The 18,595-nt window shown below is 34.9% G+C and overlaps 1 protein-coding gene across 5 annotated transcripts in view; it reads right to left on the bottom strand.

Annotated features, from left to right (window-relative positions):
* ARMC8 (armadillo repeat containing 8) overlaps positions 1–18,595 on the bottom strand; it is a 116,026-nt gene that overhangs the window by 17,914 nt on the left and 79,517 nt on the right. For 4 of the 5 annotated variants that reach the window (XR_467287.3, XM_007493928.3, XM_056793664.1 and 1 more), the window contains 5 exons: positions 10,355–10,437; positions 9,979–10,060; positions 5,260–5,346; positions 3,172–3,264; positions 370–519 (listed from right to left, as the gene is read on the bottom strand). Coding sequence is in view for 4 of the 5 variants with exons in the window: in XM_007493928.3 (XP_007493990.1) it covers positions 370–519; positions 3,172–3,264; positions 5,260–5,346; positions 9,979–10,060; positions 10,355–10,437 (495 nt within the window). In the remaining variant the exon portion in view is untranslated. The remainder of the gene's footprint in view (positions 1–369; positions 520–3,171; positions 3,265–5,259; positions 5,347–9,978; positions 10,061–10,354; positions 10,438–18,595) is intronic. The other variant, XM_007493930.3, reaches the window with a different exon arrangement.

Below are 18,595 nucleotides of genomic sequence, written 5' to 3'. Positions count from 1 at the left end.
GACAAGAAGCAGGAGACCATAAGACATTATTGGGAGAAGTGACAAAAATAGTCTGGGTTTAGAAACTGGATAGGGGCAAAGGAATAAATGAAAACTAAAGTGGAGCAACACTAAGACCTCAGGGCAGACAGGGAGAAAGAAATGATGGGAATGGTAGGTCTCTGTGTTAAGAAATCTCCTGGAAGAGATGTTGTGTTCCTAAAGATGGTTTACTCCTTCATCAGGGGAAATATATATAAAAACACAACTCAGCATATAAGTAGGCTTCTAAAAAGTATGTTAGACTAATTGATTCCTGAATTCCTGAGACTAAATAAAAGAACTGTTCCACATGGTAAGATTCCTGGCAGCCTAAAAGATCTTACTTACTGGGCGAGTGGAAAGGAGATTTCTGAGAAGTCCCAAAGTCTTCATTAACACATTCAAGTCTGAATCTGACAACAACTGGAATAACTGCTCGGTACTTAAACTTCGTAAAATATCTGCTTTTATTTTTTGTTCTGCCTGAAATGCCATATTCTGAAAGATAAAAAAAAGTTATGGTCTTCACATCCATAGCTATCCTTTAATTTTAAGTTTTCTTACTTTAGTGAGTGATATTTTTCAAAGTAAGAGTAAGAGGAAACGTCATGTTACTGTTATAACTCCTAATTATATAGCACTTGGATTTTCTAAGTAGAGGTTTTTTTTTTTTAAACATCCTTGATATAACCCCAAAGATCAATTCTTTCCCTGTTCAATTGCCTTTTATCTGTTTCAAAATTTTTGCTTATATATACTGTATTCAAAGATATCAGCAATAAAAAGACCAAAGGATGCCTGGTACAGATGAATCTTAGCAGTGTTCACCTTGAAGGAAAAAAAATGTGTCCCACAATTTTATATTTAAAATAATAATTAAAAATTATTAAGCATTTGTCCTCATTAGAAAGTTGGCTACCAGGTGATATGTATGAACGTATCTATTCAGGAATGACAGGATTCTGATTCTGATTTTCATCATTGTTAAAGTAACTACACGATTGAAATAAAAGATTTTTTTAGAATACTGAAGTACTTAGAATGCATGTAGCAATTATGTAACTTTTAGGCAAGTCATTTAATCTCAATGTCTTGGTTTTTTTCTTTGTAAAGTAGAAATGCTAATACTTATAGATACTAGATTCAGAATTGAAAGGGCCCTTATAGGTCATCTAGTTCAACACCTTCATTTTTCAGATGAGGAAGCTAAAGCTCCGAGGGTAATTGATCTGTCCAAGTTGAAGACATCATTTGAGCCCAGACAGTCTAACTTTAAATCCAGTACTCTTTCCATTGGACCATGCCTTTAGATTCATGAACTGTAGAGGCTTAAAAAATAAACCTGGTAGCCAAGCTTCTGCTGGTGGATTTGTCTGAATTTAGTTAGGCTCGTCTTTGAAAGTGAGTCCATTCATTAATTGACATGTATATATGTCCTTATGGCTTGTTAGGATCTGCTTGTCTATCTTCCAGTTGCCCAGGCTTTGAGAATCTAAGGCTACCTCCATAGCACGAGACAAAAGGGTAGGGCATTAGTGGAGTTCTGTATAAATTTGTATTTATTTTCCACCTTACAGGATTATTATACAGATATGATAATGCAAAAATAAAGGGCTTCTGAACAGCATGAAGCCTTTTTCAAATAAAAGTATAATTGTTTCTTTTAAAGCAAGTTCTGTTTTGAGAAACAAAAAATAAATGACTTGCTTGAGGAACAAATCAAAAAGAAATTCTAGAATGCATTCTTTAAGGAATGGTTAGTAAACATCTAAAAAAGGACACAGTGATCAGTGTCAGCATGTTTTCATCTAGGCCAAGTCATGCCAAACTAATCTTATTTTTCATATTGATAAGGTTACTAAACTGGTAGATGAGTGGAATCATATAGATATCACTGAGCTAGATTTTAGCAAAGCATTTGATAAAAGTCTCTTATGCCATTCTTGTGGAAAAGATGGATAGATGTGGCTTAAATGACAGTATAATTTTGTGGCTTCAAAACTTGATGAATGGCTGAAGATAGAGTAGTCATTAATGGTTTACTGAAAATTTAAAAGGAGATCTCCAGTGAAATGACCTAGAGAATCAGTGCTTGTCCCCATGCTGTTTAACAGTTTTTATCAATGACTTGGGATAAAGGAAAAGATAAAATGCTCCATAAATATGCATATACTACAAAGTTAAGAGACAGCTAAAACAATGAATGATGGGAATGGGATTCAAAAAGATCTGGCGAGCTAGAACACTTGTAAAATCGAATAAGATGAACTTAATAGGAATAAACATAAAGTCTTACACTTGGGCTCAAAAACCTACTTTATAGGGAAGAAATGAGGGAAGTATGAAATGAGAGCAGTTTGAAAGAGATCTAGGGTTTTAGTGGACTTCAAGCTCAATCTACACTAGTAATGATACAAAAGCCAAGAATGCTATCATGATTTTTAAGTTATGTTAAGAGAGTATGAGTAGGGAGGTGATAGTCATGCTGTACTGGAGTCATCAGACTACATTTGCAATGTTATGTTCAGTTATGGACACAATATTTAGGAAAGACAGGAGTGTCCAGAGGAAAGCAACAAGGTTGATGAAAGGTCTTGAGATCATGCCATGTGAGGACTAGTTGAAGGAACTGGAGGAGGGAAAACTTAGGAGGGCAAGATAGCTGTTTTCAAGTACTTAAAGAACTGTTATGTGGCAAAGTGATCAGATTTGCTCCATTTGGTCCCAGAAAGTAGAAATATGAGCAATGGATAGAAGGCCCAAAATGGAAATTCAGGCTTAAGGCAAAGAGAAAAAACATTCCTAACAGTTAGACTTGTCTAATTGTTAGACAACAATTCAATATGGAATGGCCTGCTTTGGAAGGTCTTTAAGCAAAATCTGAAATGACATCTTCATGGATATGTTGCAGGCATGGTTTGAAATAGATAGCCTCTGAGGTCCCTTTCAACTCTGAAATCCTGTGATTCTGTAAATGACAGTGTTAGAAGACTGCATCTCTGGGGTCTGCTTAGTTCCAATTCCTCATTTGGGTCACCAAACCAAAGTATTACCCAATATTCTTCATAAGCAAAATTAGAGCTCTTAGAATACTTTTCTTCTATTTCTCTTCCCTTCACACCCACAAAGACTATAAAAGGAAAAACATACCATTAAAGCCCAAATCCCATTCACTCGTAAAGCAGGATTTTCACTTTGGGTTAAACCACAAAGTAACTCTATGGCTCCTGATTCTAAAATAGGCTGTAATTAGGGGAAAAAAAAAACTGTTTAAGATTTAAGGTTGTGAACTCAGTGAATGTGTACAAATAACATGTTATTCCCCAAAAGTTTATCCTGTGACCTTTTTGCTAAAATGAATGTTTCCTTCTATTGAGCCAGAACTAAATATAAAGTTTAAATGAAGTAATCACACACAAATTTTGGTAAATGATAGTGCTAAAATTTCCTGGGTCAAATCTTCCTAAATATCACACCTCAATCCACATATTTTGCCAATAATCTGTGACATATGTTTTTATATTTTAGGCAGTACAGAGACAAGTGGCATTATTATAGACTCTTACAAAGAGATGTTCTCACTCTTTGGGTTTGCATGTTATCATTCACTATCTTATCTATCACCTTCACCACCCTAAGATGTGTATAGTTGTATCTTCTGAGCTATCTATAGGAAGAGACTATAAAATAAAGAAATTAAAAAAAAAACAACAGCAACAACAGAATAGAAATGATGGGTCCAGCTGAGTACTCTAATGCTAATGAAATTCCCTTCATACTATCTATGGAGTAAAGTGCCTTTTATTCTGACACCCAAGGGCCCAAGGAATCTGGCCCTAGACTATTGTTCCAGACTTATGATCTTTCATATGATCTATGCTGCAGTCAAACTAGGCTGCTCTTTGTCCCTCATTCTCAAGAGAGATAATATTTGTAAAATGTCTAGCATAGTGTTTGGCACATGGAAAGTACCTCTTTGGTCCCATGCTCTCCACCCCATGCTTGGATTGTCCTCAAATATATCTACCTGCTGGAATACCCTTTCTTTCAAGTCCCAATTCAAGTGCTTACTCTTATATGAAGCCACCTTTGAGCTCCTCTTATTCAACTGAAAGTAATTTCTTATATTTAAATTATATATATATATATATAACATTTTGGCCTCCTTTCCACTTATTTCATTTGGTTTGATAGTTATTTGTAAACATATCTTATCTTCTCTTTCCCCACAACTAGAATGTAATTGTCTAAAAGACAAATTTTATTTTATTTAGCCTTTATATCCACAGTGTCTTGCACACAGTAGATGCTTAAAGGTTTGCTGAATTGAATCCTATGGAAAGTCAGTATTTATTGTTAAATGAAGAATGATTTTGGTTTCAGCTACAAGATGAAAAAGTTGAACTCAATCATGTTTGAGGCTCCTTCCAACATTGGGACTCTAAAGCCTAAAATAAACTATCACAAGGGAAATGACAATCAGAGCCACAACTCAGGAAAATACAGACAAAGGCTCTTAAATACACCCTCTATCTATCTTCTTTTTGAACAAGCAATTTCCCATATATTGTTTTGTTCCTGTATATCTTTGAGAAATGTCTCTTTCCATATACTTAGTTTAGTCACCAAGTAAACAATAGCATCCCAAGTACCAGGCAGACAACTACAAATAATGGATTGTTGTTTAACATATATCATGAACTCAAGGTATTCTTAGATCAACAATATCAAAGGGTTCTTGAGTTCATGAGGAGAAGAGGGTCTGAATTCACACCTGAAAATCCTGCCCCATGGAACATGCCATTGTTACTAGCATGAGAAAAAACTTCAGAGTATGATTTTCACTACAATCAAGAAGTACTTTATTTTCCTTGAATAAGTTCATGTTGCTTATTTTCTTATTTGGTGAATTATGTTTTGTTTATACAGTTTTGAAAGTTAAAAAGTTAACATATATACAATTAAAAAAATATTTTTGTGGTACCAAGCAGATGAATAGTAACATAAATTGTAATAGTTTAAACAGTAAAACAAACCAAAAAAAGTCAAACAATACACTCAACTGAAATACGATCTTGTTTGATACTGTACTCAAAGAAACTCAGTAATTCAGAAGTTTTTTTCCAATGAAGAAATGAATAAAGGTAACTTCAAATACAATGAAAATACCGCGTCAATCAATAATAACTATAATATATCTGGGCTAGTTCAAAATTAAGAAAAACTACATATACCAACCTCTTTGCTGGGAGAGAATTCAAGCAGTAGATTACACAGCATGGAAGATGCTACCACTAAAATTTCATCTGGTGCATTTTGTAAAACCTAAGACAATTTAAGGAAAGACAAGACCTATATTAACTTATAGAATTATGGAAATAGTAAGATGAACAAGTAAAATAAAAGCAATTTTATTTTTTCATAATTCCTCATATAAAAATATAATTAATAATAAAGTTCTGCATAGAATTATGATTAATTATTTATTAGGATGGCTAATATTCTCATAGCATCAGTTTTAAGTGCTCTAGGTATCTCAAATTAATCTGTCTGAAACAGAATTCATTGTTTCAAAAAAAAAAACAACCCTCTCTTCTTTCTAAGTTCCCTACTGCTGTTGAGAGCACCAGTCACCCATGCTCCCAACCTTGAAGTCAACTACAAATTTTCCCATTTACTAGCCCTTCGCATTCAATCAGCTACCAGTTATTGCTGATTTATCTCCAAAATATCTTTTGCATCTGTTCTCTTTTCACTCTGTGCACTCACCACTCTAGCTCAGGTCTGCATCTTCTCATCTTCTCTTACCTGAACTATTACAATAATCTCTTAATTGGTATCCTAGCCTCCAGTCTTTTCCCTCTCCCATCCATCCTCCAAAATGATGGCACTAAAGGACTATCATTCAAGTTTCAGTGGCCCCCTCTTGCCTCTGGGATAAAATACAAACTCTTCAGTTTTTCAAGCCAATAATAGTCTGGTTTTCCAAGTACAATGCATATTGCTTTACGTCATCCCCTCTGTTTCAGCCAGGCTGGCCTACTTGCTATTCCCTCTATCTCTCACTTTCATGCCTTTGCACAAGCTATTTTCCCTTTCCTAGAAGGTATTCCCTTCCTCAAGATCCCTGCCTCACAGACTCCCAAGGTTACTTTAAGGTTTGAAGTGCCTTAACTTAGTTGCTAGCAGCCTATTCTGAACTGCTACGTGGTGTCCTTTCCCTGGAAATTATTTTGCATGTATTTTGTATTTAACTTTCTAATCAAATATTGTTTCCCACAAATAGAACATAATCTATTTGGAGAAAAGAACTGCTATTAAAAAAACAAACAAACCACCCTTACTTTCTGCCTTAGAATTGCTACAAGTGGGGCAGGTAGGTGGCTCAATGGATAAAGTGCCAGACCTAGAGACCACAATTCTGCCTTGGAACCAAAACTCAGTATCTACTCTAAGAAAGAAGGTAAGCATTAAAAAAAAAAAAGAATTGATGCAAGTATAAGTTCCAAGGAAGAAGAGAGGTTAAGGCTAGGCAATTGGGGTTAAGTGAGTTGCCCAAGATTACACAGCTATGGAGTGTTTGAGGCTAGATTTGAACCCAGGTCTTCCCAAGTCCAGGGTTGGTACTCTATCCACCAAGCTACACAGCTGCCTCAACTGTTACATTTTTGGGGGGTCTATTATAATACCTAGCATATAGCAGGAGCTTAATAAATGCTGGTTGAATGAATGAAGAAAACTATTTTGCCCCTAGGCCCCCTTAGAATAGAAATGTAGACACTTTGGGGCATCATGCCACAAAGATGGTAAACAGCAAGACTACTTCCAAATTCAGAGTACTTTCATTATACAGCATTAATCACTGATGAATTATTGTAGAAAATAAAATGAAATGACACTAAACTATGGTAGCAACTGTGACTTTCTGTTCTGTCTCTTGGAGAGACTTCTTAACATTAGTATGTAATGCTACTCCAATAAACTATCACAAATTAGGATTCTTTCCCTGTGGTTCCCAAGTTGGTCTTTAATGATTTTATAAAAACCAGCACTGACATACAATGGCCACTCATTTAAACCATCTGTACATATAACTCACAAGGATTAGGGTTCTAGATGAATGATCAAGAAGATACTATAACTGCAGAAAGTTAATTCACTTCAGCTAAACCCCAAGATTATTTTGCAGTTTAGAAGTCCAAAATGACAGGATGTAGAGGCAGATGATATGAGATGATTTTGATGTGTATCTTTGCAAATATTAGGCACTTAATAAAAGTTCTATTCTCCCTATTGATTGCAAATGTAATTTAACAAAGTTAAACCACCACTAGTCAAAATAATTTTAATAGGCATAATTTTTGGTTAAAATAAGTAGATTTTTGCAAGAGCCTGGTAATATTTCATCTTTCTTAAATGTATAGTTAATGGCCTTAAAAATATTTTCTGTTATGACCAGATTCACATTTCTAAACATATTATTGTTCATGATCTTTAAATTAGTTTTCTTTTTTTAATCAAGTTTTATATGCATGTTAGACCAAAACACTAGGGATTTTGAGTATCTATCCCAGAAGAGCTTAATAATACAACTAAAATAAAATTAAAAAAACAATAACTAACACTTAATGAAGTTTATTTTCCTCAAAATGAAAAAGAGAACAAAAGTATTTAAAACTAAATTTGTGTTAAAAATAAAAAACTTTGAAAGACACAGGACAGTGGGTAAAAGATTCCAAATTCTCTTTTGTTTATCCTCTGTTAATATTAATGAAAGCAAAAACACAGAAATAGTAAAAGTGTATGTGTAAAAGTGTAGAGGAGAAATAAAAAGCATAAAAAAATCAATTCTGAAATAAGAGAAGAGTACAATAAGTCACAAAGATATTAGTGAATAATCTCTCCTTTCAGTATGTGGTCTTTTAATTTGTGACAAAAGCAAAATACTATTATTAAAGTGGTCAAGAATTAGTTTTGAATACAATTGCTTTTTAAATTATATTGCTAAATAGATTGTTTCTCATTAGGCCATATCGGTCATTATTATAGTTTTAAAATTTTGTGTCTAAGCAGTTTAAGAAAATAACCATTTTAATCCAAAACTGGTTGAATGGTTTGGTTGAATGTCAACATGAAAAGTCTTTTGTGGAGTGATCAAGGAAACTGTGCTTGGAGGGTTTTTAAAAATATCTCTATCACTGACATATAAAAGTACATAAAAGGCATGCTTATTTAATCTGTAGATGGCACAAAGCTAAGAAGGAAGTCTATAGTTAGGTCGGCCTAACTGACTAACTCATCTGAGGTTACTTCCAAGTCTAAGAAGAAGTGAACCATCACTTTGTACTGTTATGTCAATTTTAGGAAAATAAATAAAACATAAAGATCTGAATTCACCCTTAATTTCTTACTATTTCTCTTACTAGTTTTCCCACAAAAGCTGCTCTAAATATTCTCTTTTCTTCTCTCAAGTCTCTAAAATGACTTATTTTTTATTAAGAAAATGAAAGTTATTTTATGGGAACTTATTGAGCACCTGGTATTCTGCTTCTCAAGAATCTTTCAACAATCTCACTTATTTTTTCCTCTTAATCCCAAATGCATCCCATATTCTCTGTAAATTTGGTCCATCAAAATTTCTTCCCTTTGCCCCTCTTATTATCCAAACTTAAATTCACTGGATTTACTTTTATTGTAACTTTCTTTTTGCTATTTCTTTTTTTCCTAACCCAGATAGATGTGCAGAATCATTCTTTTTCCACCCCTTTGATTATCCAATTTCTTAGCTTGAATAACATCTAGTTGTGATGCCTCTTTCTAAGAAATATTACTTTAATTCATCCCTTTGTTTACTCTTTTCACTTTCTAGGATTCTCTAGGATCTAATCATCAATACAAGGCTTTGTCCTTGAACACAAGCAAATGGCTAACTGCTAAATAAATATGCTATAAGAGACTAGAAAATGTTATTTATAAAAATCATTTTGCAGTCAACAAGTCACAACGCAGAAACACAAAATCTCAAAACTTGTATGGAACTTCAGAGTCAACTGGTCTAATTATATATATATATATATATGAATTCACTCTATGAAATGCCCAACAGGTGCTCATTCAGCTTTTACTTAATATCTCTAATATAAGGAATATCCCTATCTTCAAAGGAAATTTATTCTCCTTTGATAAAGCTCTAATTGTTAGGGGTAAATAGATATGCCAGTATTTCCATGGCAACCCTTTCTCATTTCCAAAGGATGGAGGAACCACATTTGGATTTGAATGCTGAAATCCTTTTTTTTTTTTATGAGAAGGTAGAACTTGCCTGTAAGATGATAAAGTTGGGAAGAAAACATGGACTTGCCTAATCTTTTTCAGACTAACTACTATATAGCCAATAGATAATCTCTCTTACTTGTGAAATTTTTAACCCCAATTTATGGCTTTACAGTTGTCCTTATTAAGTTTCTATCTTATGAACCAGTGTTCTGACCTGTTGAGATCTGTAGCTCCTCACTGAAATAAATTAAGGTTTTCAGAATGTTTTATTGTTGATTAAAAAAAAAAGACTAAAGAGCAAAGGCCTAGATTAATCATGCACAACTATTTCCTCTTTAACTGCAAATGAATTTCCTCTTTAACTCATAAACATTAAAAGAAAAACAGCAGCTAATTTAAGTATGCTATATAAGCTCAAATGGATAATTTAAACTTTAAATATCAAAGGAAGATGAAGCAGAAACAAGTGCAGTACTAATTGCTGACCTCAGAAACACTCATTAGAGGCTTGTTATGGATTTGTTTTAGATGTGTCAACACTAAATATTAGGTTTTAGTACATCGATTATTCCAAAGACCCTATAGCATAAGAAAAAAAAATCTAAGTGGGCAGAGGAAATGAGTTGTTAAAAAGGCAGTTCTAATGACACTGTGCTTGCAGTTTCTTTTTCCCCCTCTTACCTTCATTAAAGGTTTCCAGACCGCATGATCCTGAAAACTGGTTCGAAGCTGCTGCACAGACCTGGATAAACTGTGCAAACATCTACAAAGAATAATCAAAATTAGCTTCACAAGAGGATTAAACTTTTATTTTTCAAACAGAAGTCAGAAGTAATCATTAAAGTGCTGCAGATAACACACGTATAAATATTTAACCACTTTAGAACACTGCAAGTACTTTTTGGAAATAGATTCTTCATTAATGTTACATACTGCATTATTAATTTTATGTGAGCTTAAGTACAGTCAATTTGGTTTCTGACTTCATGAAGGACCAGAAAGTTAATTGAATTAAATATACTGCAAATGATTTTATTCAGACCATGAAAGCTCATACCTGACTGCAGCTAACCGCACCTTGATACTAGACTCAGACAAGCCATTCACAATTCGGTCCATCATATTTTCAGTCTCAATGATCTGGAGAAAAAGGTTAATTCTGCATAAATAACACCATGAAGTTGACAATTTATTTAATCTTGTTAAGTGTTAGTAGTTCTCCCCCCTCCTCCCTCTTTTAAATGGTCATTACAATTTAAATGCTGCTTTTTGGTAAAAGTTTTTACCTTATATACAGCAACCTTCTACTGGACCTGGGCAACACATCAGAAAGGCACACCTACCAATTATGAGTATCTATCATGACAAATGATAGACACAGAGAGGGCAGGCTTTTGTTTTTAGAAAAAAAAACACTTAAGACAATAAACAGCATGAAGAATACAGAGACATTTCACTTATAACCATCTAAGACAATTTTTTAAAAAAAGTAAATGATGAAAATGATTTCTAGTTTGGTGAATTACTATTAGACCAACAAACATGAAAGGGAACAAACAACACAGACTCTCCAAAGAGATTTACAGATTCCTACCCAAGCCATCCTGTCGAGTGGAAGATTTTCTAACATTGCTCAGTAGCTTATTTTCTTCTTGACATTTAAACCAAGCATATGTTTTGTTTTTTTAAAAATTAACTACTGTCTTCTTTCATTGAAGCCCTTAGTCCAGTTGAACACCTGGAAAATACTAACTACAACTTCTGCAAAAATAGAGTATTTACCATGATTTTATGGGAAGAATAACTCACACCTTATAAAAGGCAAATCGTTGTCCCTAATAATCTTGGTTAAAAGGGTGAGAACATTTTGGTTATGGTGGATACAACTAAGAAGCTGATTGATATCTTGAGGGCAAAGAGGGTGGGGGTAATGAAGCATTCATGACATAGGAAGAGAGAAGACTGTCACTGACCCTTAGAATGTTACATCTGGAAAATGTCTTAGAGATCACCTTCTCCTATTCCTTCATTTTGCAGATTTTGAGATTGCGGGCCAGGCTGGTAAAGTGATTTGCCCAAGGTCAAGCAGCTGGTCAGTGACAGACTGAGCAGGAGTCTTCTAACTCAACCCACTGCTTTATTCACTATGGCTGTTGTATGGATAGATGTCAAACAATTACTGCTTGACTGGAAATATCAAGTCTCAAAAACTGAAACCCAGACTTCACCTAAGGGTTGGAAATCAACCTAAATGATCTGATCAGAGAACATATTAAGTAAAGACTATAAGATACACATACCAGGGAAAGAGATGCATCAATATTTTATAATCCCAGTGAATATATGAGGACCCTTATATTCTCTTTACCTTGGTGATGGCAAATAGTTTTAATTACCAAGAAATACTCTGCGTGTTGTCACTTTTCCTTTTCTGTAAAGGAAAAGACCAGATGTTGGAGGAGACTAAGCAAGTTTTTGATACTGGGAAAACATGTTTCTTGCTTGGAACATAATTTGTAACAAGGAGTTACAGGACATTTCATTAGTTCTTCCTTAGGAATCTCAAACTGAACATGTCTAAAATTGAAACATTATTTTCCCCAAAGCCAATTATTCCTGTCAATTTTTCTATTTCTACTAATGGTAACAGCATGCTCCCAGTCTCCAAACATTATTGCAACCTTTGACTCCTCTCGCTTCCTTAATAGCCAATAACCAAATTCTGGGGATTCTTCCTTATATATTCATCTTTTTTTCTTACTTGCTACCACCTTAATTCACGTCCTTGTCACTTGATGACACCAGACGATTAATTGAACTTCCATAGTAAAATCTCTCATGATTCATCATGCATAAGGGGCCAAAATAATTTTCTGAATTTGTCCATTTCACTCACCTGCTAAAAAATGTTTGATGGCTCCCCATTGCCTTAGGACAAAGCCAAAGCTTTAGTCTGGCACCAAAGCATGCTCTGGGCTCCAATTTATTTTTTTTTAAACTTATCTCACATTATTGTCTTCATGTACCCTATGTGGTAGTCTAGAAGAGCTATTTCCTAAATAATCCAAATTCAAATAAGTACTTATGGTATATTAACCAAATATATCCTAAACATTATGATCACTTTGCAAAAATCTTTGATCCTTCTTGTCACCACCACTCATAAAAAACAAATGAAAACATTTATTATATATTGAAGTACTGCTACAAGTGTTAGAGGGGCAGTTAGGTTGCAGTGTTTAGAGTGCCAGGCCTAAAGTCAAGAAGACTTGTTTTCTTGAGTTAAGAGCTAGTCTGAATAGCTATATGATCCTAGGCAAGTCACTTAACTCTATTTGTTTCATTTTTGTCATCTTTAAAATGAGTTGGAGAATGAAATGGCAAACCTTTCCAGTATCTTTGTCAAGAAGACTCCAAATGGGGTCATGGAGTGTCGGAAAAGAGTGAACAATAATAGGTGCCGGGGAGGGGATGTAGTAATAGCTAGCTATCTGTATATCACACGGTCCCTACGAAGTTCATAATCTAGTTGAGGAGCTAGGGTCTGAACAAAACAAAGGTGACAGGACTCCAAAAGTCATAGAGAAAGGAGGATGCCTTGAAAAAGGAGGTCAAGTCTGTCTCTATCTCTGTCTCTATATCTCTCTCTTTGTCTCTCTGTCTCTGTCTCTGTCACACACACACACACACACACACACACACACACACACACACACACACACACATATGTGAAAAATACAGAAATGGAGAATGGCAAAGAGCTTATCAAGAGGGGTTAAGCCAGGAGAGCTTTACCTGCAAAAAGCTAGGTACTCCCCAAACTCAAAACTTTTGGGATTAAGGACAAGACATCAGTAAGATTGCTCCCTGGAAATAAGAACTAGAGCGTGAAGCTTAAGAAATCTGAAACAGGGAAAACTTAGGTGAAGCTGACCTCTTTAGCTAAAGACTCATTACTATAAAAGTCATGGAGGTCTGTCAGGTAGGAAGCAAAGGTGAGAGAAAAATTAAAGTCCCTTTATTGTCCATCTCATTTAGGGAATTTGTATTAAAGGTCTCTTTAACAGGATTTACTTGGAAAGGATAGAAATGTGTTATAAGGCAGTATAGTACAGCAGAAAAGGTACTAGAATTGAAATCTGAGAACCTGAGTTTGAATCTTGGCTATGCTTCATACCACTTATATATTTATGGACAAGTCACTTTACCTTTTTGGGCTATGCAATTTGCAAAATGATTAGGTTGGACCAGATAATTTCTAAGATTCTTCGTAACTTAGAATTCTTTGATCTCCTGTTAATGAGATACATTAGTTTTATTACAAGAGAAATGGTTTGTACTCCTTTTTGTCTATCTCTAGACCTAATAGGATTGGGGAGAAAAGAAAGCAGGACCAGTAGAGTTTGTGACTAACTTCAAGACATAGAATTCATCTACTTAACTTCTGTACTCTAAGTACCTGGCAACGACTGATAAAACAAAGATTTTTCTGATATCAGCCCAATTTCAAATGCTTTTCAGGGGAACTCAGCCAAGACTCCCATAGCCATAAGACTGAAAATAACAACAAAAACAATATTGACACCATTATACAATTGCACAGTTCTTTATAATTTTTATTTTACATATGTATTACCTCATTGGATTCACAATTATCCTAAGATAGCTACAGTAGGCACTTTTTTTCAGAAAAAGTTTTATAATTAAAAAAAATACTGCTGCCATTAAAAAAAAAAAACCCAAACTTTTATTGGCTGGTCCCTCTCCCTTGTGTGGATGCAACTTCTCTTGTAACAAAGAAATAGTCAAGGAAAACAAAGGGAAAGAGTAAAGGAATCTGTTGGTATCATTCCTATTTTCAGATAAGGAAAAGAAAGCTTAGAGGTTACATGCCTAGCACAAGATCATTTGACTAGAAGACACCAAGTCAGATCTCAAGTTTCCTAACCTAGGCCAGTACTTTTCTCAGAAAATCAGACAACCAGTTTGGGAATTTCTCCACTCTTCCCCATAAGGAAAGATTCATATGCTAAAGGACATGCTAGGACAGATGATCACTTTGTAGGTACCTAGGCTTCCTTAACAATATTAGCACTCAATCTTGACCAGACCACTTCTATAAGGATCACATAGTAGCAAATATCATCATTGAAGCAAATGCATATCTCATATCTTAGATAAGCTTTAGGAATCACGTCTACTCTAAATTGATCTACAAGTTTCTAGCACTCTCAGAACTAGATGGTTAGCTTAAAACAATCTTTATTTGTTGTCTTGAAATCCAATACTTTATTATGACTATTACTTTTACCAACAACGAGGAAGATAATAACTAAGAGGTATGATGTCATGGGGAAAAAGTTAGCTTTGGTGTCAGGAGAACCTGGATTCAAATTTAACCTCTGGTTCAAAATAGCTCTGTGATCCTGGACACGTTGCTTACAAAGGAAAGTTGTGAACAATTGCAGATCTGAAACTGGTAGAGGAAGTTTCCTCATTGGGGAGCTTCATTCACAAACCTGGATTAATAATAATAATTTTGTAAGGCATTTTAAAGTTTCAAAGGACTTTATACACATTATCATCTTTGAATCTCACCACAACTATGTGAGGGGTGGGTATTAGAAATAACAGGATCCTCACTTTACAAATGAGGAACCTGAAGACTCCAAGAGGTTGTGATTGGCTAGGTAGAATGTGAACCCAGGTCTTTCTGAGTAGTAGTCTTGTACTACTTAGCATAAAAAGACTTTGTGGAGGAAATAGCACTTGAGCTAGGACAAAGACCATAGCTCTGTTCATTTCATTACTCACATTCTCAAATGTTGGAGACATGGAAGAATTTTCTTTGGAATGAAAAAGAACAACTATACTATGGGATGAAAATCTAAAAGCAGATGGAAGTCTTCTTGTTGAGACCATAAGAGGAGAATTAAAGATTTATGCTGAGTTTAAGATCCCAGACACCTGTCTCTACCCCCTTATCCAATACCAAACCTATTATGATATTTTGGACTTTTAAGGATAATTTAAAAGGTATATCTGGAGATAATTATGTCCATTTTTCTCCATCTCCTTTTGTTATTCCTTTCTCTTTCCATTCCTCCCTCCCTCCCTCCCTTCCTTCTTTTTCTTTTTGATTCTTTTTTCCTTTTATGATTCTCATAAATCCCTCTGACATAGCAATGAGGCATTGTCATAAGAGCAGAAGGAGTAAAATGATCCAAATATTCATTTAAAGAGGAAGCAATCTAAAACTAAAACAAAACAAACAAATCTATAAACTGCTTGAGAAAAGGGACTTTTTTATCTCTATGTTGCCAGAACTCAGCACATGGTTTTGTACATAATAAACATTTAACAAATACTTGTTGAATTGTTAAGCTGAATGAATGTCTAGCAATCTTATGGGAATTGGGTAATTTCCATCCTTTCATCTTTGAAAGAAAGTCATCAAAGTTCTGATAATTTAACAAAATGTATAATTTTAATTCCAAGCAGTAAAGATGTATCTGGAAGCTCTCACAGTTCAATAACAACACATATTTCTGTAATTCAGAATGTTACCAAATACTTCTTTCTGAAACTAGAACTGATAACCTGAGGCCTTTAAAGAGGTTAAAAACAAAGAGCAATCTTTGATATATTGTAGCCAAGTAGAGAAGTCTTTAAATAATGATCCCAGTCCTGTATAATATTTGATAGAAACAGAAACACCACCAAAGTTATAATGTTGCTAAGAGAGCAATGTGGACAACAACACAAGTCTCGCAAAGAGGGCTCAAAACTAGATGTCCAGCTAATCTGGAGGATTCTGGTAGATATGGCAGGTTTAGCAGGCAATAAATCAAGTTCAAGGTCAGTTAAAGTAAGGATGTATAGACATGCAAAAAGCCTGGGAGGTAGTAAGAGTGACACTAGCAATCAGGCCTCAGTTCTGATCCAAGGAAAAAGGATGTTATGTGGCCAAAAGGGAAAGGAGATGAAAAACTGTTCAACTTGGGCTGATGGAGGTAGAGAAAGTTGTAAATACTTGATATTTTCCTCGACCTAGTAAGGGCATCAAGAAGTAATCTCAGGGTTGGTGCTCCTTCACTGGAGACTGATGATGGAAAGCTAGTATTTTTGTGTTGAGAAAGTTATTGCTTTGATCCACAGATTACATAGAGAGGTTTGGTCACAGGTAAAAATCTATCATCACTATTATCTTTACTGGTATTTATGCTGAAAGAAAGGTAGGCTAGCAAGAGGGGGAGGCGCCAGGATCTGTATCACTTTATTCCTAGGGCTTAATTAGATCCAAAATAACCAAACACAAACTAGGAAGCTTCTTCTTGATGCTCTCAAGTATTTTTTAATAGCAAGTGCCTATTGATGTCCACAAAAAATAATTTTTTAAATCTGGTTTTATATTGACCATAGGGTTTTGGTTGGCCCTGAGATCACAGAATCTTGTCATTCTTTGGTATAATGACAGTACAATAAAGGATACTTAGTTCAACTTGTAGGACTTATAAGATTTGGCAGAAGTTGACTGACAATTGATGATCCATGGGGGCAAAGGGGAAGTATTAAAAATGACTTTAACGTTTTGTGACTGAGAATGATGAAAATGGTGTTATTAACAGAAATAGTATAGTTAGAAGGAATAGGAGATGGATAGAATAAGTAGTAGTCAGGAAATTGCAAATAAATACTGAAGACTACTATGGCCAAAGGTCAACTAGGTAGTGCCATGGACAGAATACCAGGTTTGGAGTCAGGAAGGTTCATCTCAAGTGACCTCAAACACTTACTAGTTGTGTGATGATGGGCAAGTCACTTAACTGTTTGCCTCACTTTCCTCATCTCTAAAATTAGATGGATATGAAAATAGCAAATCACTCTAGTATCTTTGCCAAGAAAACCTTAAATAAGTTCATGAAGAGTCAGTCAAGACAATTCAACAATTATGGCTATAAGAAAAATATGTTGGGGATTATGTCATGGTACAGCTTCTCCCCACTCTCACATTTGAAGTTCTAGTTTGGGGGGGGAGGGTAATGGCTAAAGTGAAAGTCTTGAATAGATCCATTCACAGGTACCCAGGAATCAACCTTCTAACATGTACTTTTCAAATAAGACATTTTTCTCAGATTTGCTTAGACTTGAAGCATCTACAAACTATGATATTTCTTCTGTCTCTATTCACCATAGGATTAAGAGGAGGGGTAAAAATGGGACAATTCATGGAAAGGGCTGGTTATTCTGACACAGTTTCGAGAACGAAATATGGAGCAGATGGTTAATATTAAATAAGGTGAGAACATTTTCCTTGTGAGTACTGTGTATGGGCATTCGAGGCACAGATAAATAGCATTGCCTATAGTAAAAGGAGCTTTGAATTTGCCTACCCATCCTAGAAAACAATTTGGTATTATGCAAGGAAAGTCATTAAATTACTTATGCTCTCTGATTCAGTGATATTCATGATGTCAATGTCAGGTCTCATATATAACATAGCAATACTGTTTATAGTAGCAAAGAGTGAAAATAAAAATGGTGCCCATAAACTGAGCGATGGCTTAACAAGTTGCAGTATAGGAATGAAATAGAATATTACTGCATGTTAAGAAATGACCAAGTGAAGAATTCACAAACATAGAAAGACTTGTATAAAGCAATGAAGAGTGAAGAAAGCAGAACTAATGACTTCATAATGTAAATTATAACAACTCTAAAAAGCAATCTGATGAACTATCATCAACAATCTCCATCCTAAAAAACTGTAAACACCTTCCTCTGAATAGAGAGGGTATGACTAGAAATATGGAATGCCATATAGACTTGTCAGACCCAAGGCCATTCCATCAGGATAGATAGATAGATAGATAGATAGAGATAGAGATAGATATTTAAGAGGCACCCCATATGATGCTTGTAGTCTGCCTTCTCTTAGAAAGCTTACTTGGCATTCTCAGGCTACCAGGCACAAACCATGTGCAGAAAATTGTTCTAACTAGTTAATGTAGTGACTCAAAAAAAGGGTCAGTGTGATGGGAAACATTCTAAAGGAGAAAACAATTCCTGTAGAAGGCCTGGGCTTGGTCAAACATGAAGACCCAGTGACACCAGAACTTTAGGAGAACTAGCAGGGGAATCTAGTCATCCTGATGGTACTTTAAGAGGAACCTTGGAAAATATTCAACTATTTGATTAACTTTTTTGATTTTTCTAGAATGGAAAACATATAGGATGTATACATCAACTCTAAGCAGGCCTTTCAAACTGGGGGGGGGGGGAAGACTAGAAAAATCAC

This window comes from Monodelphis domestica, chromosome 4 (genome assembly GCF_027887165.1).
Source record: "Monodelphis domestica isolate mMonDom1 chromosome 4, mMonDom1.pri, whole genome shotgun sequence".
Classification (NCBI taxonomy): domain Eukaryota; kingdom Metazoa; phylum Chordata; class Mammalia; order Didelphimorphia; family Didelphidae; genus Monodelphis; species Monodelphis domestica.
This window is presented reverse-complemented; position numbering and strand designations above follow the sequence as displayed.